General features: G+C 54.5%; 1 protein-coding gene across 1 annotated transcript in view; it reads right to left on the minus strand.

Moving 5' to 3' along the window:
- Positions 1 to 23443, minus strand: part of LMF1 (lipase maturation factor 1) — a 51344-nt gene extending 27901 nt beyond the window's left edge. Inside the window, exons 1-3 of the mRNA XM_061152478.1 lie at positions 23251 to 23443; positions 17143 to 17452; positions 13593 to 13603 (exon numbers count right to left, since the gene is read on the minus strand). Coding sequence (XP_061008461.1) covers positions 13593 to 13603; positions 17143 to 17452; positions 23251 to 23443 — 514 coding nt within the window. The remainder of the gene's footprint in view (positions 1 to 13592; positions 13604 to 17142; positions 17453 to 23250) is intronic.
- Between the last annotated feature and the right edge of the window lie 316 nt (positions 23444 to 23759).

Below are 23759 nucleotides of genomic sequence, written 5' to 3' on the forward strand. Positions count from 1 at the left end.
GAGGAGTACAGTTCAAAAGCGAAGGGCAGCCTTGCTGTGCAGTGTCCAGCCGGGGGGCAGGCCGCACTGTGGCTGGCCCGACACTGAGCCCTCCACCCACCGTTCCCCAGACGGGACCCCTGCCAACACCGCCGTCCATTCAGCACGCCCTGCGCAACACGCGACTCACAACACCTCCCTTCTTGGTTGAGGCAAAATATAAAATGAGACCAGGTAAAAAGCATAAGGGAGGCCACATAGAACCTGAGGGAAACCTCTCCCACTGGTGTTTACAAGCAACTGCCGGCCGCCACACGTCATGGGGACACGCGTGTCTGTCGTTCCCGCCTGGATGGGGCACCAGGTGGCCGCAAGCCTGTCCGGTGAAGAAAGGAAGCCCTCATATCTCCCTCATACCCCTCCCACAGGCCCCGCGTTGCGTGGGGCCTTGCCAAGGTCCGCTGACCCCTCCAGCTACTGGAACCGCCTGCAAAGATGGCCTGTCCTCGGGGAGCCTGGGCCACCCTCAGGCCCCGGAGGTACTAACGCTGCCGCCCAAACGTGCAGCCACGCCTGCTCGCCCCCACTCTCCCCACTGCCCTGAGCTGGGCCTGGCCTCCAGTCCACTGCCCCCCCACCCCCAGGACCCCATCTGCCCAGGAATCCTCCAGAGCTGGTGTGAGCTGGGCAGGTCTTCTGGGACAGGAGCTTCCTGGTTACTTCTCACATCTGTGAAGATTTCAGCCAGAGCTTGGATGGTGAATTTGAAAGAGCTGGTTAAAGGCTTCACACTTTAAATAAAATAATTTAGAATTGCATGCTCCCAGTTAGGAAGCATTTAGCAAATTGCCAGCCTGTGCCTCACGGACGTCCTTGGGCGCTGCAGGGAACAGGAAGTGACCCGTGTGACCTGCGCGGTGACCCTCCTCCTGCTGCACTTGGTCACAGTGCTGGTTAATTCTCGGTTGCTGTGGCAACCAGACTTAAGAGCCCCAGGTGTCCCCTGCTGCTCTGGTCCACGCAGGTGTCACCAGCCAGCCCCAAACAAGACCCACAGTAATGGCCTTGGCTGGCTTTGCAGGCTTGGGGTAAGCACAGGAATGCTTCCTGTCACCGGAAATGAGACTTGGCAACAGAGATTTCGCAGGATTAATATATTCCAAACATTTAACATATATCAGGCTGGAGAGTACGGTGCCTTACTGTTTCTTTGTCTTTTGTTTCCTGTGCATGAGAATTAGCTGGGGCTTGTCTCAGAGAGCGTGTCAGACTCCTCTCGAGAGGCAGGCGGTGCTACAGCGGGGCCCCTGGACACGAGGGCGAGCTCTGAGCCACCTCCGGCCTGGGCAGGCCAGGTCCGCTGGCCACGCGCAGACGACGCCCTGAACGCGGCTGGAGGAGGTCAGGGCAGACCCACTGTGTCCGCTTCACAGGACAGCTGCAAGTCACCGTCCTGGGGCTGTGGTTCTGAGTCTGAACAAAGTATTCAGGTGTAACTCTAAACACAAAACTTCTTCCACAACAAAGCAAGAGATGTGTTTTTCAGAGTGATGGCCTCCGTGAGGAGGCGGACGCAGGCTGACAGACGCCTCTGACAGTGTTCCCACTCGGGCAGTGCAGGTGCTGCCAGAGGCGGGAGTGAGGCGTGAGCAGAGCCCGCCCTGAGTGGGCATTGCCACAGCCCCCCACGCAGAGCGCAGCCGCGCGGAGACTCGCGGGGAGGGCAGGACCCGGGGCAGACGCCGCGTTCTCTGTGCAGCGGGCGGCTCTGTCCAGTTCAGGGATTGGGTGGGATAGAGGGCACCGCCCAGGACCGCCTGTTCCCACACCAAAGCACCTGCTGCCACCCGCACACCCTGACCTTTTCTAGCAGAGGTCTCCATTGGTGTTATGACAAAACGGCTGATTCTGGCACACTCCGAAGGGAAAGAGAGGAAGAGAGCTATCCCGTTACTGAAGATGAGCCAAACGTTCAGTGTTGGCTGTCCCAAATGCGGGCCGTGAACCAAGTGGGAGTGGTGGGGGCGGGAGGGGAGGCACGACAGTGTTTATGGTGAAAGCCCGATCCTTACCTCACTGTCCAGTGTGATGGACCAGGGTGAGACCCACTCCCTCCATCCTGGACGGTGCTTTTCACCAAGTTAAGGCCTGAGATGCATGGATGTATCAATAACAGACCACCATGCAAGCCTCCAGACAAAGCCACACATGCACACTCGGAACACAGGAAGGAGGGGCCCAGCCATGGAGGGTCTGGGAGGCCCGCGGCTGGAGGGCTGCCTGCAGGACGGGGCCCAGCTTCTGTGCTTTCATCCCTGGGTCCCGCTGCTGCTCTTGAAGGAGATCAAACAGCTCTTCCTTAGATGAAAGGAGATTCCTCACCGTCAAAAAGGACAGAAGCCGAGACACAGCACAGAGGGCATGGGCAGAAGGGCACTGAGCTTACTGGGCGCTGATGCAGCGCCAAGTGCCTGGCAGGGTCCCAGTGACCCCTGCCCCCAGCCCCAGCCTTGGGCACAGAGGAGGAGGCAGCCAGGCAAGGAGCTCTCTGCGCCTGTGGCTGGGTGTCTGGAAGCTCAGACCTTGAGATCGTCCCAGCCCCACCCTGCCTGCTTGACACCACCCCAGAAGGCCCTCATGTAAGGACTGTCCCCAGGGAGGATGGCCCGTCTGTGGGGTCCAGGCATCCCTGGGCCAGCACCTCCTGCCAGGAGGCGGTCCCAGGAGCAGGCCCACCTTGGGACTGGCTGAAGGTGGGTACTACTTGGTGGCTGGACACCCTGCTACCTTCCAGCCCTGAAGACCTGCACCCTCCCAAATCCCAGGATGCTGGGCCCTACCCCAAACTCAGGTGGGGCCTGAACCTTGCCTGCACCCCACCTTCGCCTCCTCCTTGCTGAGACTCTGAGACTCATCCCAGGGCGTGAAGCCCCTCATGTCAGGTGGAGACACTCCTCCAGCCTGGACAGCCACCAACCGGGCTTTTAGAAGCTCTTGTGGATGACCCTGGCCCAGCTCATGTCCACTCACCTTTGATTTCACTTATTAAAGCTAACTTACTAAAACTAACATATTCATCCTTAACAGAAAGCAAAAATGTTTAGTGAAGATAACTTGGAACCAGAAAGAAGCAGGAAGCGCTACCTGCTCACCCAGAGGTAAATCTGGTTAACTCCTTGGTCACAGATTTCAAAACAGTTTCTAGAGGCAAGATGGAATAGAGGACACACTGCTTAACATGGCATAAACATGGCCTTGCACGCTGAATAGCACTGTGGTGAGTGAACCCTACTGTGGAGTAACCAGAGCAGAGGCATCGTGTGTGTAACCAGCTCCCCACCTGAGCCTCTGACTCCCTAACAGTGGGGCGCCCTCCCCTGCCTTCCGGCCCTGCTGCAGGAGCCCGGGGGGCAGGCCACCAGAGGCGCACGACGTGCTCCAAAGGGGCGGCCACCAGCCTGCCCAGTCCTGAGAAAACAGCAGACAAGCCCAATTGAGTCTCCAGTCCAGCTACAGTGTCCAGGGCTGGCTCAGTAAGATGTCCATGGAGGGGCTGGGCGGAGGGCTCTGGGGACTCTGAACAGACTGGGAAGCCACGTCAGATCTTTTTGAGGCTCTGCTGACGCTTTTCATCAGGATGAGCTGCCTGGAGAGGGTGGACTTGGGGGCTCTGCCTCAGCCGCCCCCCAACATTGCGTGGCTGGGGCTGTGGCCCATCCCACTGCCAACTGGGCCACTGCTTGGGGGCTCTGCCTGCAGGTTGTTCCACCCAGCGCTCCACCCGGGTCCAGCCCAAGACCCAGCCTTTGTGCAGAGCCCGAGGAGGCCCCCGAGCTCCGGAGACCTCACAGCAAGCACAGCTGTTCCACAGACACTCAGGACACGAGGACTCGGGGTTCTCGACAAGATGCGCAAGCACACCACCAGCCCGGCTTGAGCCAGGTGCCTGGAGCCCCACTGAGGCTCCTGTCCAGGGAGCTGCCCGCTGCTGCCTGTGACTGCTCAGAGGACCTGAGCCCCATGCCCCCTGCAGGCTCAGAGCCGAGACGCACTCCAGCGGGAACCAGGCAGACGCACTGTGGGGAGGGTTTTGGCACCCACCAAAGACCTACGTCAGGGGTAGTGGGGGTGCAGGCTGCAGTGGGCTGGAGGAGCCCCTGGGGAGAGCAGTCCCTGCCGAGGCCCACACGGGTCCATGGACACCACGCAGGTTTCACCCCTGAATCCGGTCTGTCTTCTGAATGCTCAAAAGAGCCGTTGACGCTGAAGCCAAATGGAAAACCGGGTCAAGCGGACATGAACCGGAGACGAGCCAGCATCCCATGATCAGTGCAGAACCCTGGGTTAAGGAGGCGGCCCCTCCCCGGTAAGCGGAGGACACGGCCGCCAGTCCTGCTAGACGCACTGGGAGCTGCTCACGGGAGGGAACTGTGCCGGCGTCGGCCTCCGTTCAGCGGGCCCACCCGGACAAGAGCTGCTGTCGTGACAGCAACAAAGCACGGCGTCCGCGTTTAAAATATCAAAGCTCTCACAAAAGGAGCCGGCACACAGCTGCTGCCCCAGGCCGACCTAACTGTCCCTCCCTGTTACCGCGCTGGCAGAGGGCAGGCTTGCCGACGCTGTGCTCCTCCTGCGCCTGACGACGGGGCATGGGAGCCGGGATGCTCCAGGGACGTGCTCCGGACTCGGGCCGTGGCGGTGCTGAGACCAGGGCCTTCTCTGTGGGCTGCGGTGGGCTCGCTGAGACCAGGGCCTTCGCTGGCTCCTCAGAGCCTTTCAGGCTCAGGACACAGGCGTGTCCTTGGTATGGGAGCAGCGCTGGGGCGATGGGAATGAAGCCTGCCTGTGGACCTCGCTTCAGACAGGTGACAATTAATGCTGAGGAAACAGACAAGGACCATCTCGCCAGCTGCTTTTAGCTGTTCTGTGCAAATGTGATCAAGAAAAGGGCTTCTTAAAAACGACCCTGAGGATGCACTCCAGGACACCCCCAGAAAGAAGGCAGTGGGGACATGCTGCGCCTCTGGCCTCACCCCAGCACAGCGAGGCACCTGCTCCCGGACCACACGGGCCCTGGGATGAACAGGGTACCGAGTCCATCAGTGGTACCGGCTCGGACAGAGCGTCCACCTGCCCACCACCCCAATCCAAGGCCTTGAAAGTCTGCACTCCAAATGGTAATGGTGGGCAAGCAGAAGCCTCTGTGGACTGAGGGGCGCTGACAGGTTCTCACATGTCCCGTCACTAAGAAATAAGCAGTGTCGGGAGGGGCCCAGCTGCTGTGCTGGTGAGTGTGGAAAAGCTGCTGAGTGAAGCGTGATCAGAGACGAAAAACAAAGCAAAGGAAGAGGCAGCCAGGGAGCGCCCTGGCCGTCAGCGGTTAGGACTCTGGGCTTTCATTGCCTGAGTTCAATCCCCGCTTGGGGAAATGACATCCCACAAGCTGTGTGGACCCCGCCAAAGAAAGTTATTAGAGAAAATTATTATACTTCACTATCAGCTCAGCACTCAACAATATTTACATAGTTGCAGTGTAAAGACCAAATATTAACTTAATGACACTTGTGACGGCTGACCTGAGACAGAGGAAGAGCTTTAGGGAGGTGGGAGAAGAGCAGCGGGAAGTGCACGGATGACGTCCAGAGGTGACGCAGCAGGAGCGGCCGACGGAAACCCGACCGGGTAAACCCGACGGACACACGACCGGGTAAACCCGAGTGAAACACAACTGGGTAAACCCGACGGAAACCTGACCGGGTAAACCTGATGGAAACACAACTGGGTAAACCCGACAGAAACACGACCAGGTAAACCCGAGCGAAACACGACCAGATAAACCCAACGGAAACCCAACAGAAACACGACTGGATAAACCCGATGGAAACCCAACTGGATAAACCGACAGAAACATGACTGGATAAACCCAATGGAAACCCAACAGGCAGAACTGCTTGGGGAGATGGAGTCACCCCGAGAACAGGACGGGGTGAGCGCAGGAAAAACCACGGTGAGCTGTTTGTATTACAAGTTGTGTAATACATCTTGCATTTCTAACCCACTCACACACCTAACTTAAAAAGTAATGAAAGGAACCATCTCCAGGCCATACTCTCTGGTTGTAGTGTAATACAATCAGAAACTGACCAACCAGAGATAGCCTACAAAGCCTTAAGTGTCTGGAGTTTCTGACCCGCTTTAAACAGCACCTGGGCTAAAGAGGCAGCAACACCTGAAGGTTATGAAACTGAGTGTGTGCACCTTGTCAGGGACACCGGGCCTCAGCCCACAGGGGCCTGAGACCAGTCACAGGGGGGTGACCACCCGTCTCCATGCTTTCATTTCAGGTAAGAAGAATGGACAAATAATGAGTTAATCAACTCAAGATCTTAGAAAATACTAAATTCTTTCCTCTCAGGAGGAAGTGACCTATAAAAAGTAAAATTTAATGAGCCAGAACACATTTAAAAAAATCTGATAAATAAAACCAGTTCTTTGAAAGGAGGCACATGGCTACTGTGCAGTGGGAGGGCGGGGGGCCACACAGGCTCTGATTGTCACAGGAGAGTCGCATGGGGCCGGACCTGGGGGCAAGGGGAGGGCAGCTGGTCAGCAAGCAGACCGGGGCTCCAAGACCAGCTTCGGGCCTCTAGGAACCAGGTGCTGACGAGCCTGCCTTGACGGCCTGGGCGCTGGCACCCAGGAGCCTTCCGCCCACCGCGATGCTCATCATCAGCTATACTGTGAACTGAAAAGGAAACACTGGCCCAACATCTACACGACTGAATAAAAGTACGAGGCAATTTAGAAGATTCCAGACAAAAGCCCTCAAACTCAGGGTTTCTTCAGTATTCTAAAATTCTGCTTATTCTGTTTTAGAAACAAACAGGTAACGAGATATGATGGGAGAAATTCAGAACAACTAAAGCCTCAATAATCAGGTAAACAAGAAAAAAGTCTTGAAAATATATTTTCTTCTCGGTTCCACTACGTGACGGTCACCAGAGTCTGCCAAGTGAGAAAAGAGAAAGGCGGGACCCGACACGGCCGTGCGGGGACGCCAGCGAGCCGTGTCCATGCTTGTGCGCAGAGCTGAGCGGGCTCCAGGTGAGGACGGAGGTCAGGCAGGTGCTGAACGTGGGGTGGCGCCTTTGGTTCCCCCACCCCAGCCCCTCCCCTGGGCAGCGGGTCTCCTGCACTGTGCTTCCTGTGGCCAGGAGTGGACAGAGAGGAGAGAGCAAGGCCCAGAGCACCCTGAGGAGGCTCAGGCCAGAGGGGCAGGCGGGCGCTGGGACCCCAGCGAGGAGGGCCCCTTCCCGGCCACGCATGGTGAGGACACAGTGGCGCCTCCTGCCTCCCTCTGGGAACCACCACCACCTCTGGGCCCATGGCGGCCCCGAGTCACCTGACCCAGGCTGCCTTTCCAAGGACACGACCAGACACGAGGCCAGAGCCACACAGCCCAGCAGCACCCACATCTCTGGGAGGCCGGAGGACTGGGATGGGGGAGGCAGGGCTCCCTGGAAGGGCAAGCTCATGGCAGGGTGTCCTTGGCTGCCTCTGATCACGGGAATTTAATCACAAGAAACTGCTTTCTGGGACACAGGGCTGATGTGAGGGCCAGGCAAAGCTTGAGCTGGCTGGCAAGGGTCTGGAAACACTTTGGTGGCCTTGCTGTGGCCACAGCAGCTCTGAACTCGAGGCTGGCTAATAGCTTCCTGCAGGCAGGCTCCACTCCAGCACTGATGGGTTTTAATAAAAACTTCTGATTGAGCCAGTAAAGTCCTCATTAAGCTGTTTTTAAAGCATGAATTTAAGAGAGGCAAGGGTCACAGGGAGCATTTAATTTGCAACGGCTGGCGGGAGGTATTGCTCTGACAGGGAACGGGGGTCAAGCATCCAGGCCACGTAAACATGCGGCTGCCCTGACCAGCCTGGAGGCAGACCTAACACGCGGGAGTGAGGGTGGGCGCTGCTCTGCACCAGAGACCCGGCGGCAAGTGACCCAACTCGGCCGGTCCACAGCCCAGGCTCCCTGCCAGACCCCTGCCCACCCCGCTACGGCCTCCTGCACAGCCCACTCGTGTTTATTTTAAACATTGTGATTCATCAATTGAGGCGCCACCTGGAGGATCTGCTGTGCTCTCAGCTCACATGCACAACACGTGGCACAACTCACGTGGGTCACCCCCATCAGCTCCATGGTGGAAAATACACTAGCTTAAACCTTTGTTCTCCAGTAAAACCTGTTCTCTTATGCTGTGACCTACTACAAGTTGATAAAATATGCCTCTGTAAACAAAGATGAAAACATTTTCTCTCTCTCTACTTGATCCTGCCAGAATTCGCTTTCCAGCTGGCTCTCCTGTGGACTTCATGGCTTATTGCAACTGGATTTTAACTAGTTACACGAAGCATCGTTTTGTTTCCAAACCGTTTATCCCCTGCGTCTCCCTGCTGCACGGTGACTCTGTCAGTGGTGCTGGTGGCATTGCTCAGGTCCTATTGTCTCTTATGGCACCCACTGTGTAGCCTGGCTGCCAACAGAACTGATGATCGCTAAACATCTTGGGGAAACAGATCACATTTAGGACTCATAAAATAATTGTGATAGTGTGATTCCCAGGCATGGGAAGAAGCAACAAGGGAAAACATTTCCTGGATCATAGTGGTAAGTAATAAGATGGAGGATCCAGAGAATCTTTAATTATCAACAGGGCCTAATCCAGAAATTAGCAGCTGGAGCAGCATATCAACAGGAACTTTTGCCTGACTCAGGATGACTTGGTCATGTAAAGTCTCCCAAATATTGGTCGAATTCCAGATCAAGAGGAGGAAACTGAGAAATGGAGTATTTCCTGCCAGATCAGTAAACAAAGGCTGTCACAGTCCTCACCAATTGCACCCCTCCAACATGACCTGGTGAGCCCCGAGGACATTCAGGATGTGGAAACTCGGGACACTGGCGCCAAGAGCTGAGGTGCCCATCAAGGAATGATTCGGTGAGTACAGATTCATGCGTCTTCCCACACAGAGAGAAGCACTGAACTCAGTATATCTGGTTTTCTTTAATTTACAATAATCTTTTGACATTCAGACTCAGTTCAGTTCACTTAATTGTGTCCGACTCTTTGTGACCCCATGAATGGCAGCATGCCAGGCTTCCCTGTCCATCACCAACTCCTGGAGCTTACTCAAATTCATATCCATCAAGTCAGTGATGCCATCCAACCATTTCATCTTCTGCCATCCATCCTCTTCTCCTCCCGCCTTCAATCTTTCCCAGCATCAGGATCTTTTCTAAGGAATCAGTTCCCATCAGGTGCCCAAAGTATTGGGAGTTTCAGCTTCAGTATCAGTCCTTCCAATAAATATTCAGGACTGATTTCCTTTAGGACTGACTGGTTTGATGTCCTTGCAGTCCAAGGGACTCTCAAGAGTCTTCTCCAACACCACGGTTCAAAAGCATCAATTCTTCTGTGCTCAATTTTCTTTATGGTCCAACTCTCACATCCATACATGACTACTGGAAAAACCATAGCTCTGACTAGATGGACCTTTGTTGGCGAAGTAAAGTCTCTGCTTTTTAATATGCTGTCTAGGTTGGTCATAGCTTTTCTTCCAGGGAGCAAGCGTCTTTTAATTTTATGGCTGCAGTCACCATTTGCAGTGATTTTGAAGCCCCCCAAAATAAAGTCAGCCACTGTTTCCACATCTATTTGCCATGAAGTGATGGGACTGGATGCTGTGATCTTCATTTTCTGAATGCTGCATTTTAAGCCAACTTTTTTGCTTTCCTCTTTCACTTGCACCAAGGTTCCTCTTCACTCTCTGCCATAAGGGTGGTGTCATCTGCATATCTGAGGTTATTGATATTTCTCCCAGCAATCTTCATTCCAGCTTGTGCTTCCTCCAGCCCAGTGTTTCTCATGATGTACTCTGCAAATAAGTTAAATAAGCAGGGTGACAATATACAGCCTAGATGTTCTCCTTTCCCAATTTGGAACCAGTCCATTGTTTCATGTCCAGTTCTAACTGTTGCTTCTTGACTTGCATACAGATTTCTTAGGAGGCAGGTAAGGTGTTCTGGTTTTCCCATCTCTTGAAGGATTTTCCACTGTTTGTGGTGATCCACACAGTCAAAGGCTTTGATGTAATCAATAAAGCAGATGTTTTTCTGGAACTCTCTTGCTTTTTCTATGATCCAACAGAGGTTGGCAATTTGATCTCTGCTTCCTCTACCTTTTCTAAATTCAGCTTGAATGTCTGGAAGTTCTCGGTTCACGTACTGTTGAAGCCTGGGTTGGAGAATTTTGAATGTTACTTTGCTAGCAGGTAAGATGAGTGCAATTGTGCAGTAGTTTGAACATTCTTTGGCATTGCCTTTCTTTGGGATTGGAATGAAAACTGACCTTTTCCAGTCCTGTGGCCACTGCTGAGTTTTCCAAATTTGCTGGCATATTGACTGTAGCACTTTCACAGCATCATCTTTTAGGATTTGAAATAGCTCAACTGGAATTCCATCACCTCCACTAGCTTTGTTTGTAGTGATGCTTCCTAAGGCCCACTTGACTTTGCATTTCAGGACGTCGGGCTCTAGGTGAGTGATCACACCATCTTGATTATCTGGGTCATTAAGGTCTTCTTTGTATAGTTCTGTGTATTCTTGCCACCTTTTCTTAATATCTTCTGCTTCTGTCAGGCCCATACTATTTCTTTCCTTTATTGAGCCCATCTTTGCATGAAATGTTCCCTTTGGTATCTCTAATTTTCTTGAAGAGATCTCTAGTCTTTCCTATTCTGTTGTTTTCCTCTACTTTTTTGCATTGATCACTAAGGAAGGCTTCCTTATCTCTCCTTGCTGTTCTCTGGAACTCTGCATTCAGATGGGAATATCTTTCCTTTTCTCCTTTGCCTTTAGCTTCTCTCCTCTTCTCAGCTATACTACCAGCCCTTTGTTGCAAAACTTCTACATAAGCTGGCTACTGCCTCGCCCCCTTGGAGGAGTTCTCTCAGGGTTACTATAGAGATGCTGCCTCCTGGGCCTAAGTCCTAAAAACTCCTCCTGATACAACATAACTCCCAACTTTCAGGTTGTGACTCTTTTAGGTCCACATCTTCAGGTTCGTTAGTGTTTTCCTCAGGTGTGTCCGCTCTGCAGCAGGCCCATTTCTGTGGGCTGTGTGTGTCTCCAGTAATCTTTCATGGTGTCAGACACTGTGTGTAGAGAAACAGCAGCTACTGAGGTAAAAATAATCACCCAGAAACGCATGCCCTCCATGGGCTGTGGGTGGGGTGTGGTCTGCGCCACCCTGAGGACCGCAGGCTGCCCGGCATCTCAGCACGGCTGCCACACCACCGGTCAGCTTGCACTTGACCTCCTGCTCCCCGTGAACTTCGGTCCTGTCCCTGCTTCTCCATCCTGCCCTCGTAGAGTCCTGGGATGGGCACTGGATACTGCTGCTCTAGCTGCAAGTACATTTTCCTAGGGATACAACGTCCACCGTTAACTCCTCAGACCTACCTGCAGTTCACACTGAGTCGCTCCACAGAGGGTCCTGCCCCAGCCTGCTTGTCACGGGCGTCCTCCTGGGAAGACGCCTGAGTCCTTTTGCTGTAAACCTCCTTGCGCTGCAGCTTTGAACCTGTGCACTCACCTGGCTGTGCTGGGGCTTGGCTGCGGCACGCGGGGCCTTTGTGCGGCTCCCGGGCTCTAGTTGCAGTCAGTTCCGTTCAGTCACGTCCGACTCTTTGTGACCCCATGGATTGCAGCATGCCAGGCCACCTTGTCCATCACCAACTCCTGGAGTTTGCTCAGACTCATGTCCATTGAGTCAGTGATGCCATCCAATCATCTCATCCTCTGTCGTCCCCTTCTCCTGCCTTTAGTCTCTCCAGCATCAGGGTCTTTCCCAGTGAGTCAGTCACATCAGGTGGCCAAAGGATTGGAGCTTCAGGTTCAGCATCAGTCCTTCCAGTTGCATGGGCTTCATTGCCCCGAGGTAATGTGGGATCTTAGTTTCCCAACCAGGAATCAAACACATGTCCCATGCATTGGGAAGCAGATTCTTTACCCCTGGACCACCAGGAAAGCCCCTGTCCTGTGTTTTAGAGCAGGCGCGGAAGAAATGCAGGGCTCATGTCCTGGGTGTGGATGGTTCCCCTCCTGCCACCCCTGCCCCTGGACTGTGCCTCCACAAATAGTGTCCCCTGGCCCCTGCACCTGTCCCCCGAGGTGCAAGGCCCTTGGGGCTCCCTGTTTCCCTCTCCAAAGGCTGGGCTCTGCTCCTCAGTCCAGGCCCCTGGCCTGGTGGTTCCTCCTCCATTCACTCCTGACCCCGCCCCCTGTATCCAGCCCTACCCGTGAGCTTTTATTTCAGACATTGTATTTTCTTCCCCTGCAGCCTTGGTCCTTCATCCCCATTTGCTCCGGATCCTGCTGTGGGTAAGGGTGTGATGCCCCTGGGAGAGCGTGAACGTTGTTTCAACTGTGCAGGCGGCCCCCGGCGGTCCACGCTGGCTGGGCAGCCTCGTGTCCCCTGTATACACGTGTGTAGGCCTGGGGTCAGCAGGACTGGCCCGAGTGCACAGGAGAATCTGCAGCTCCTCCTCCGGCTCCCCCCCAGCCCCAGTTCCTCCTGGATCCTCAGAGCCAAGGAGGACAGGCTTCCCTCAGAGGACTGCATGCCCACGCCAGCTTTCAAGAAGTGCTCACACTCATGGTGACCCCACCCCGACCTCCACCCTCACCCGGGGCCTCTGTCCAGCACCGGCCGCGCCCCACTTCTTCCCTTGGGAGTGCGCTGGACAGAACCCAAAGGGAACCCACACAGAACTGAAGACAGATGCTGTGCGCTGCTTTGTCCCAGTAATGGCTGCGAGACAGTCCAGGAAGCCCATCTGCAGTCCCTGCTCGAGGCCACAAGTTCCAGGTCACCTGTCATGCTCATCGCAGGTGTCCTGGCTCTGCTGGTGAGGGAGTGACCTTCGAGGAGTGAAGCTAAAGACACTGACCTCTGACAGAGGCCAAAGACCATGACATGGGTGGCCCTGGATGCTGCAGGAGAGGCCAGCGTGGGAGGTCACCGCCCCCCAACCCCAGTGCAGGAGGTCACTGCCTCCCCCTCAGTGCAGGACTCAGGGCCACAGGGAGCCCCTGCTTCTGCTCCCAAGCTCAGAGGACTGGGGTCCAGACCGGCCACATACCCCGAGCCCTGCATTTCTGCTAGCTCTGGAGCCCATGGGGTGCTACCCGCAGAGCTTGGGCGGGACCCACAGTCTTCCGGCAGAAACCCAGGAAGACCCAAGCCCATGGGGCCCCAGGAATCCTACACCTTCTGGGGCTTCCCTGTGCACACCGGGGAGTGGGGGCCGGCCTGCAGGGCACCGTGGCCCTCCAGTCACCAGCAGGAACACCAGTGCTGACGTCCTGGATGCCCGCTGGGTGCCCACAGCCAGCACAGGAGGCGTGACGGGTGGAGGCATGAGGCAGCATCTGGCCTCATCTGGTGGAGACCACAGGTGAGGACGCAGGCCTGAGGCAGCCGGTGCAGCCACGGGAGACGAGACCCATTGGCGCAAATTGCCGACACTGGGATTATGTGACTGCCACTTACCAAAGGAGTACCTGAAAGACAAGAGGAGAACTGTCACCAAACAGCTTCTAATTTATGCATCGCTTTACCTGCTAAAGAAAGACTGACCCAGTGTCTCCAAACAGAATGGGCACAAGTCACATTACTGAGCCACAAGGAAGAAGGGCCCTCAGGTGGCAGAGCAGAGCGGAAGCTAGGGGGAGAGCAGAGGTCTGAGTGCAGGTGAGATGAAGGGAGATCTGCCCTTGTTTACTGAACCTGGGGCACACCTTAGGTTTCACCGACAGGAGGTTCTTCTTACCGGCCCCATCGCAGTCGCACTGTAGGGCTGTGCCCACAGAAGGGGATGAGTAAGTATGTTTGGAAAAGTATGTGTAATGCTCTTCACCCCTGAACAACCTGGCGCCAGGTGGGCTGTTACTTCTGCAGTGGAGTGGTTTTTCTCAGAGGTTTGGTGAGAAGCCTGTGTAGACGTGGGCTCATGCAATTCCGATCCCAGTTCAAAGGTCACCTGTACTTGGTTTCACTGCACTGATTTCCTTTAAGCACCGTGAAAATGTCCTACCCCAGAATCTTTCATTTCAAATGACACCCCATTACACTGAGCACAGATGATTAGAAAAGCAGCCCTAAGGGGAGGACGTGTCAGATATGCCTTCCCTGAGGGAGTTGGGGCCCTGGGGAGCACACATGTGTGTGAACCCCAGGTCACAGGGAGGAGCCCCACGATGTAACGTGAGTGGACCCAGGACACTCCTCACACCGTGAATCCTCCCCCCAGGTCAACATGACGCCAGCAGGCAGACCCCGGGATAAAGGGCACAACTGTCCGGCTCAGCGAGTGCCCGTGAGTGAGAGGACCAGGCACTGGCCTTGGCTGCACCACGGACAAGCCACACGCCTGCTCGGTGGTGGCAGCCGGACGCGGAGGCCACAGGTGTCCCCATCCGTGTGAAGCACAGACAGGACACGGAGGGCGGTGCCGAGGGTGAATGGGGACACAGGCTGAGGAAACGTTTTAGAGGTGGATGGTGGCTGTTCTTGCACAAGTTAAATAGTTACACTTCGTGGTACGTAAATAGAGACGCTTTAAGACAAACAGTTGTTCAAAGAAGTATTGACACATGAAAGGACAGGGAGTCCGAGATTTGCAAGCCCCCAGTGAGGGGAGGGCAGGTCCGAGGGACCCCCTGAGCGCCTGTTTCCTGCACCAGGCATCTTTCCTCAAGAAGGCAGGATGCACCCCATCGGCCCAGCAACTAGGCATGCGGTGAGGCCAGGGGCCCTTCCTCACGGAGTTGGGGTGCTCATCCATCCAACCCGAGAGAGGCTGGCTTCCCATAGGGAACACTGCTTGGAGGAGGAAGACAGGAAACGGCTTGAGCTCTCTACTGAGCAGAAGCCTGAGTTTCCACAGTAAACCCTTTACAACAGCCAGTCACACGCTGCCTGATGCAAGAAGTAAGTTCTCCCAATAAGTGACCTTGGTGAGCAGAGGAGAGGAAGGGGCTGACTGTTCGAACCTCACTGAGCAGACACTGCCGGTGTCCCTCAGAACCAGCTGGAGGAGCCTGGGAGCTGACAGGGCAGCTGGCCGGCCCGGCCCCCAGCCACAGCCTGACCACGAGAGCAGCGTCCCTCTGTGGACTCGATGACGGGCCTCTGCTGAGAGCATTAGGAAATGCCTTCTTGTATCTGCTCCTATTCTGAATTTTAACTCTCAAGGCTGCCTGATACAAGATTTTTAAATATAGGTAGTTACATCTAATTACGTGAAAAGCTAAAAGGAATTCATTAGACTTTTACAGCTTTTACTGTATTTTTAACAGCTGGAACTTATGTTAGAAGAGGTGGCCGTTCACAGAACCAGTTTGGGGGATGTCTATTGTTCTGGTTTTTAAAGAAACTCATGTGCACCCTGTTCTAAGAGATTCAGGTTTTGCTCCCAAACGGTTTGTGTTAGCGCCTTACCTTCAACTGTTTGTTAGAGACAACAGGGCCGCTGCCACCGAAGGCGGCCCACAGCTCCCTGACCACTCATCTCCACAGGAAGGAAGGCAGAGAACCAAGGTGGGGGGAGCACCCCCGCTTCTGCGTACGCAGCCCTTGGCCTTGAGTCACCCAGCGACCTTTGAGCCAGGTGACTGGAACACTGAACTGGGTTCCTGGTGATGTTTCACTTTGTAGGAGGGCATCGGGGATAAATATCTTATCTGCTCTCCCCTGGCTGGTGGCGGGGGGTGAGGGGGAGCGGCGTTGAATCTGCGTAATTCTTCCACTTCCTGCCTGTTGCTGAGGAGCACTTTTCCACTCGGGAAGCAGGTGGACGGGAATTTCTAATAAAGCAGGTTCTTTCAGGCTGAGCCTGTGAGCGCCCCTGGAGACAGCTGAACAGAAGCAGTGCCGGACGGGAAGGCCAGAGGAGCTAAAGCAGCGGCGTGGCCATGCAGCCAGTGGGTGACAGCCCCTCCTCCCCAAGTTGAGGAACACAGGAGCCACCATGGCACAGAAGGCCATGTCCAGCACTGTCGGCGGGAGCAGAGAAGGCCTGTGTTACGTCCGATGACCACGGGCAGTGGGGAGCCACCATTCCCGCAAGGCCTGGGGTGTCCCCATGGGAACAGGGCCCCGCTGCACAGGCATGCGGTGGGGATGGCACTGCACTGCTGCCCAGACCTCGAAAAACCATAGCATCAAATCCACTTCTCCACATCAAATCCATCTATACCGGGGCCACAGGCAGGAGAGCCTGGACATCTTGGCGTCTCAGGCCAAGATAAAGTTTTTCTCCTCAGCGGCCACGATGCAGGGGTCCCTCTGCACCTCTGCGGCCCTCAGGCACCAGCTCCCGGCCCTTTGAAGTCGATCCTCTGTCCCTTCTGCCAGGGGCGAGTGCCAAGGCGGCTTCCTCTGCAGGAAGGGACCCCTGGAGCACCCAACCTTGCTCCAAGTTTCCAGAGATAATCCTTTCTTCCTTGTGGGGGCCGGGAAGGTGGGGAGAGGGGAAGGCGGCCACAAGCCACCCTTAAGCACAACAAAGAAGCCCTTCAGGATTCCTGCCACGGCCAAGCACAGATAACAGAACCAGAAACCCAGCCTCTGGGGGAGCTGACACTAACCGAGGAGCCTGGGGCCGAAGGGACAACTCGGGCTTCCTGTGCGTCTGAGCAGGACAGCGCCGGGCCGGTCAGTCCCTGTGAGTCACTTGCATTTTACGCAGCAGTAGTCCCTGCACTCTGGCTCTGTATCTCTTCAGTGTCCCTGATCCCCAGGACGCTCAACTCCCCCCATCGCACAGTCCTCCAGCACAGGAGGCGGGCAACGCGGTCTCAGGTGCGGCCATGACACTCCCAACAGAATCAAAGTCACTCCCGAAGCAGGAGGCTCCTGGGTTTGGGCTGAATGCGACCAGCAGTGCCCCCACAGCCTAAGAAAAAGGGTGGTCTTTTCTGAACTCATGTAAGAAGACAGTTTGCTCACTCGCTCCTGCTGCCAGGAGGCCTTTAGGCTCAGCGTAACGCCCCTGAGGCCCTGAGTGCCTGCCTCCCTGGTGCCCCGTGCGCCCTCTTACCAGATCTGTCCCACGTTGACCAGGGACATGTAGAGGACCCAGAGCGCAGTCATGAGGACCATATTGGCGCAGCCGGAGACCAGGATGAACGAGGAGATGCCCAGCCCGAGGAGGGCCAGGGCGTCCAGGTTGGCATCCATCTGAGACCAGTCCAGCAGCCAGAGGATGGTGGGGGCGTAGCTCAGGGCGTCCCAGCTGACGCGCCCTCCGAAGTGCCGCTGCACGCTCTGGAGGTACAGCCTGCAGGGCAGCAGTCCCCTGTCTCCGATCAGCTGCTTGTTCTGATGGAAGGCCACCAAGAATGCCACAACTGGAAGGGAGAGAAGAGAGGGCAGTGTGAGCAGGAGCCCAGCCGTCTGCAGACTCTTCCCGGACGTGCGGGGCTCGGCCACGGGAGGAGACTGGGCAGGGTCTGAGCAGTGGTTTGGAATCAAAGTGTGGACTCGAGGGGTCTGAGTGTTTCACAAGTCTCTGGGGAGAAAGTAGAAGATCTGACCCGGAAAAGTCACAGGGCACAGGTATATGTACACATACCTGTGTGTGCTGCACCTGCTTATACACGATGTATATGTGCATATACAACACACACGCATCTATATGAAATATGTGACTGGCTGCATAAAACGGTTAGGTAACCATCCCAGGATGAACTTTGCTTAAAGAAAATTTACAGTAAAACACTTATGTCAGAAACGTAGAAAGGCGTCAAATCTAAACTTCTATTCTAAGAAATCAGAAAAAAGAGCAGATTACATGTAAAACAAGCATCAGAAAAGACATTTTTAAAAAGAGGTGACATCAATGAAATTGGGAACAGGAAAAAGAAAAACCAAAAGTTGGTTCTTCGATAAGATGAATATAATTGATAGAACTCTAATCAGAATAACCAAGAAAAGGAGAGAAGACAGCAGTACCAGGGATGAGAAAGGGGACACTGCTACAGAATTCACAGACATAAAAAGATAAAACAGTAATACTACAAATCTAAGATCATAAATTTGACAACTTAGATGAAACAGACCAATTACTTGAAATACATAAACTACCAAAACTCACAAAAGGAGAAATAAAGATAATACATCACAACCAACCAATTTCATCTCAGAAATGCAAGGCTGGTTCAACTCTCAAAGGGCAACCAATGTAATCACCATACTAACAAACTAAATAAGAAAACCATATGATAGTATCAATAGACACACAAAAAAAGTACACGAAGGAGTTTATTCATTCATGATAAAAATTTTTTTTTAGCAAACTAGGAATAGAAGGGTACTTCATTAATCTGTAAATGGTGGCTACAAAATACCTACACCCAAGTTCATACTTCGAGATTAATGGCAATACTTTTCCCCAAAGCCTTGAAACAAAGCAAGACTATCTCTTCTCTAATTACTCCTATTAACACTGCATAGGAAATTCTAGCTAGGACGATGAGGCAAGTATAAAAAATAAGAGTTATATAGATTAGAAAGGAAGGAATGAAACTATTTCTATTAATAGACTGCCCCTGTAAAAAATTCCCAAAAATCAACCAAAATTGAAAAGAAGAAAAAAAAGCCCTCATAGCACTAATAAGTGAGTTTATGAAAGTCACAGAATACAAGATCGACAAACAAAAGTCAACTGTATTACTATATACCAACAATGAACTATTATAATCTGAATTTTTAAAAAATTACAACAGCCACCACACACAGTGTCTAGACTAAAAACACTGACAAAATATACACAGAATCTGTATGTGGAAAACTATAAAACATGATGAAAGAAATCGAAGGAGATCGAAATAAATATAAAGATTCACTGCTTTCATGAATTGGAAGAGTCAGCATTATTAAAAAGTCATTTCTCCCCAGTTTGATCTACAGATTCAATGCAATCTCAATCAAAACATCCAGTAAACTTTTCCATAGACACTGACAAACTGATCCTAAAATGTGTATGTAAAAGCAAAGGAATTAGAATAGCCAAAATAATTCTGATAATGTGCGAAGTTCGAGGACTTATTTTACTCAATTTCAAGACTTACTACAGAGCTACGGTCATCAAGACAGTGTAGTATTAGCCAAAGTATAGACACATAAACCAATGGAAGAGAGTACAGAACCCAGAAGTAGACCTACACAAAGACAGTCAACTGACTTTTGACAAGGATGCAAAGGCAGTTTAATGGAGAAAGACAGTCTTTCCAACAGGTGGTGCTGGAATAACTGGCCATCATATGCCAAAAAAAAAAAAAAAAATGAACCTTGACATATAACTCACATCTTATACAAAAATTTATTCAAAAAGGACCAGAGACCTAAGTGTAAGACATAATAGTATAGAACTTCCAAAAGAAAATGTAGAAGAAAATGGATGTGACTTGGGTTCGGTGATGAGTTTTAGATAGAACAATCAAACCATGATCCATGAAAGAAAAAAACCAGTAAACTCTACCAAATGAGAAACTTTTGCTCTGTAAAAGATATTTTTAAGAGAATGAAAAGACAAGTCGCAGATTGGGAAACATATCAGTAGCTCACATATCTGATGAAAGACTTGCATCCAGAAAATGGCACTCAAAGTGCCATTAAAACTCAACAAGAAAACAGATGACCCAGGTTTTAGAAGGGCAAAAGATCTGAGCAGACGCTAAAAGTCATCTGCTTCACACAGAGGATCCACAGATGGCAAATAAACACATGAAAAGATGCTCAATATCATTTGTTGCTGGGGAAACGCCAATTAAAACCACAATGCAATATCATCACACACCTATCATAACAGCCAAAATCCGAGAAACTGAAAATACCAAATGCTCCAGAGGATTCAGAACAAGGGGAGCTCTCATTCCCTGCTGCTGGGACACACACGGTATGGTCACTCTAGAGGACAGTTTGGCAGCTTCTCATAAAGTTAAACAGATTTACCATAGAACCCAGCAGTTATACTCCTAGGTATTCACCCAAGTGAACTGAAACTCAGATTTACACAAAAGCCTACATGTCCATAATTGCTAAAACTGGAAACAACATAGATGTTCCTCAGTGTTGGAATAGGTAAACAAACTGTGGTGCGTTCATAAAACGGGTTGACATCCAGAGGGAACATCAATGGAATGTTGATTCACTCAACAGCATGGAAGGACCTCCAGGCCGTGCTGCTGAGTAAAGGAAGCAGACCCAAAGGCTCCTGGGAAAGGTGGGCCCCGGGGCCGAACACAGCCAGGGCGCGCCAGGTGCGGGTGTGGGGAGCAGTTGGTAATGCGCCCCGGGGACTCTGAAGGGATGGCACTGTTCTGTCCAGTCCTGGGGTGATGGACGACTATGTATCTGTCAAAACCCATAAAACTGTACATCACAAAATAGGAACCTTATCTAAACTATCAAAACAACCTAGCCAGGACTCCAGGGGATGCCAGGCTAGAGTGCAGACCAGGACACGTGAGCGCAACTCTGCTGCTAACGTACAACACGGCCACGCGGTGTGGAAGGCAGGAGCGAGGGCTGGCCTAATTAACTTTGGGAATTGTTCTGAGTAAAACTGTGAAATGTAAGGTCAAAGACAAAGGGCTCCGCAGAGAAACACCAGAGTCTAAGTGGGTAGGCTCAGACGTGAGACTCCTGCCCTCATTCTGGATGAATGCCTCTGGCCCCCCCCAGGCTGCAGACTCCAGGCCCGTGTCTGTGCAGACACCCCGATAGGCCCCACATGCACCCCGTGGGGACCACCAACCTGCTGCAACCCCCCCAGCTCAGGCCAGAGCCTGAAGCTAAACAAGGATCCAGTGGAGAAGCTGAGCTCCTCCCTGGCCCCAAGAGGGCTCTCCCCAGACCCACAGCCTGTCCAGTCACCGGAGGACCCCAGACAAGCCCAGCCTGAGGGGCACCCACCAAACACAGGGCCAGGCCTGCTCAGAATGTCAAGGTCACGAAGAGCGGGGAAGCCCAGAGATGCTGCAGTCCCGAGGGGACAGAGGAACTGTGATGGTGTCATGGTGTGGGGACCTGACGGGAAGGGGCGTCGGGGGGAGGCTGGGTCGAGGCCGTGGCTTGGTCGCCCATGTTTCCAGCGTGAGTGTGACAGATGCCACGAGAATGAGCAGACGTCTTGAGAAGCCGCCAGGGGCTCGGGGTCTGGCAACCTGCTTTGTGGCGACAGCTTTTCTGTAAATGTGAGGCTTCCCCACACCTGAGGTATGGACGCCGTCCTGGCTTGTGAGGAGCTCTGGCCCCTGTGTGGGCACGTGTGGTGGTCACGGACAGCTCCGCGGGTCCCAGCCTAGTCCTTGTGCCCCAGGCTGCAGCAGCTGGACAAGGAGAAGAGTGAGCTGAGGTCCTGCACACCAGGCCTGAAGGCCAACATCGAGCGCCTGGAGGAGGTGAGCTGCCCCCCGGCTCCACAAGGGCTAACTGTGGACCACTGGGACCTGAGACAGGGCTGCCAAGATGGGGGAGCCGCCAGGTTGGCAACAGGCCTGTGGGGGGCATGGCTGGCCACGGGGCGTACCTGCCAGCAGGAGAAGACTGGTGACCTGGGAGCCAGGACAGGCGGAGCCTGGCCCTCCCTTTGCTAGAAGGTGTGAGGCGCTGCCCAGTTCCTGCGGTCCTTGGGCCTGGAGAATCACGCCTAGATTAGGGGCCTCGCGGGTGGGCAGTCTCTGACCTGAGTGTCACACCCAGGGGCTGGGGTGCCGAGTGCGGGGGGTGGGGGGGGGGGGGAGGACACAGTTGGAAAAGCATCTTGTGGTGGCACAGAGCAATGACAGAGACTGAAAAAACTCAAGGGAAGTTTATGGAGCAGGAGCCGCTCCCAGAAGACAGAGGTCAGAGGTGTTAAACACCGTCCCGCTGCAGGAGCTCCCAGGAGATGCACAGACAGGCAAGATAACGGCATTAAGCACCCCGTCAGGTGTGCAGAGGGTGAGGAAGCTTAAGGCCCATCACTCAGCCTTCTGGTGGGTTACACTCAACATCAGGTGGAAGGTGTGGACATCAGCCGTCTCAACCAGGGACCCACATTGCTGAAGATGGTAAACTGGTTCCTTAGGGCGGCTGACAAACTCCAACCCTACTCCATAGTGAGAAAAGGTAGGTGGAGAAAAACTCATGTGCCAAAGCAACTCACTCTGCGCTCAGCACCAGGCTTAAACTATCTGCCTGACCCAGCGGTTCAGGACGGTTTCCTTCTGAACTGAATTGAGGGTCCTCGCGGAGATCAAAGCCAGCCGGGCTCCCTGGAGGCAGAACTGGGTCTATAAGCTGCGCTCTCTGCCCGAGGAGCCAGCGGGCTTTTCCCACTGTTAACGGCGCAGGTTTAAAGGTCTATTAAAGCCTCGCAGATTAACATTGTCTTGACTTCATCTTTCCCTAAGTGACAGCTCAAACGTTTAGAATGCCTGTTTAATCCCGTGGAGGATAGCATAGCAGCAAGAACAATTTTTTACAGTAACTTAGAGCACTCGAGAACAGATGAGAGTCGTGGCTGAGTTCCCGCCTCCCTCGGACCGGGGCCCCGGGTGCCCACTCCGGGTTGGCAGAAGGTCGCCGGGCAGAGAGCGGCGCGCGCGTCCCCTTCGAAGGCGTGTGCGGAAGCAACTCGGAAATGACGCGGGGACGCCGAGTGCCCAGCGCCCTCCGGACCTGCTGGGACCGGGCTGCCCACGGGCCCGGGTCACTCTGCCGGTGGCCGCCCCCAGCCCCGCCGGCCCCGCGCTGCCACGTTCGTTCGCAAAGCTCAGTTTGGCGTCGGGCGCCACTGCTGGTCTCGGGGGTTTGCGCCCCTCCGCGCGTTGGGGCCGGGCGGGGCGCACACACACGCTGGTGGTCTCCGGGCGCCCAGCCGTACTCTGGGGGGCGGCCCGGTGGGCGAGGCCGGCGTGGGGCGCGCGGCTCTCCACGTGCTCACGCCTGGCTCGGGCCGCGCCCCGCAGGTGAGCCCGCACTTACTGCCCCGGTACCAAAGCTGCGGGGCCGCAGTCACCGCCTCACCGGCTCTGGTCCGCGCGGGATCGGCGGGGGAACCCCGGGGCTCGGCCGCGAACACGCCTCGGGGGCGCCCTGGGCGTGGCGGACGGGGCGCGCGCGGAGGGGCCACACTAGGGGCCTGGCCCCGTGGACTCACAATAAACGAAAGCGAGGGCCCTCAGGAGCACGATCCTTGTCAGCCAGAAAGTGCCCACGCGGAGGCGGGCCGGGCGGCCCTTGAGGTCGCGCTCCTGCCCCGGCGGAGCCTCGGGCTCCGGGTCCCCAGCCCCGGCCTTGCGTCTCCTCAGTGACTCCCCAGGCGCCGCCATCGCTGGGCCAGCATGGCGCATGCGCGGGGGCGCCGCGAGCCCCGCCCCGCCGCGAGGCCCCGCCCCGCCGCGAGGCCCCGCCCACACATGAGGCCAGGCCCGCCGGCCCCGGGCGAGCGCCTGGCCGGTTGCCGCGCACCGCCCCCCAGGCCCAGCAGCGAGAGCGCGTGGGAGCCTGGAGGGCCGCGCCCCGCCCCCCGCCCTTTCATTCACTGCCTCGGCCACTCCCCTGCCTAGGCGCCCGCCCTCCAGGACCCTCACGGTAGAGAGGGCGGAAAGGCACTTCAGAAGCAAATGCAACGTGAAAGAGGTGATTGGAAAGCACAAATCTTATCGC

Source organism: Dama dama, chromosome 10 (assembly GCF_033118175.1).
Source record: "Dama dama isolate Ldn47 chromosome 10, ASM3311817v1, whole genome shotgun sequence".
Lineage (NCBI taxonomy): Eukaryota > Metazoa > Chordata > Mammalia > Artiodactyla > Cervidae > Dama > Dama dama.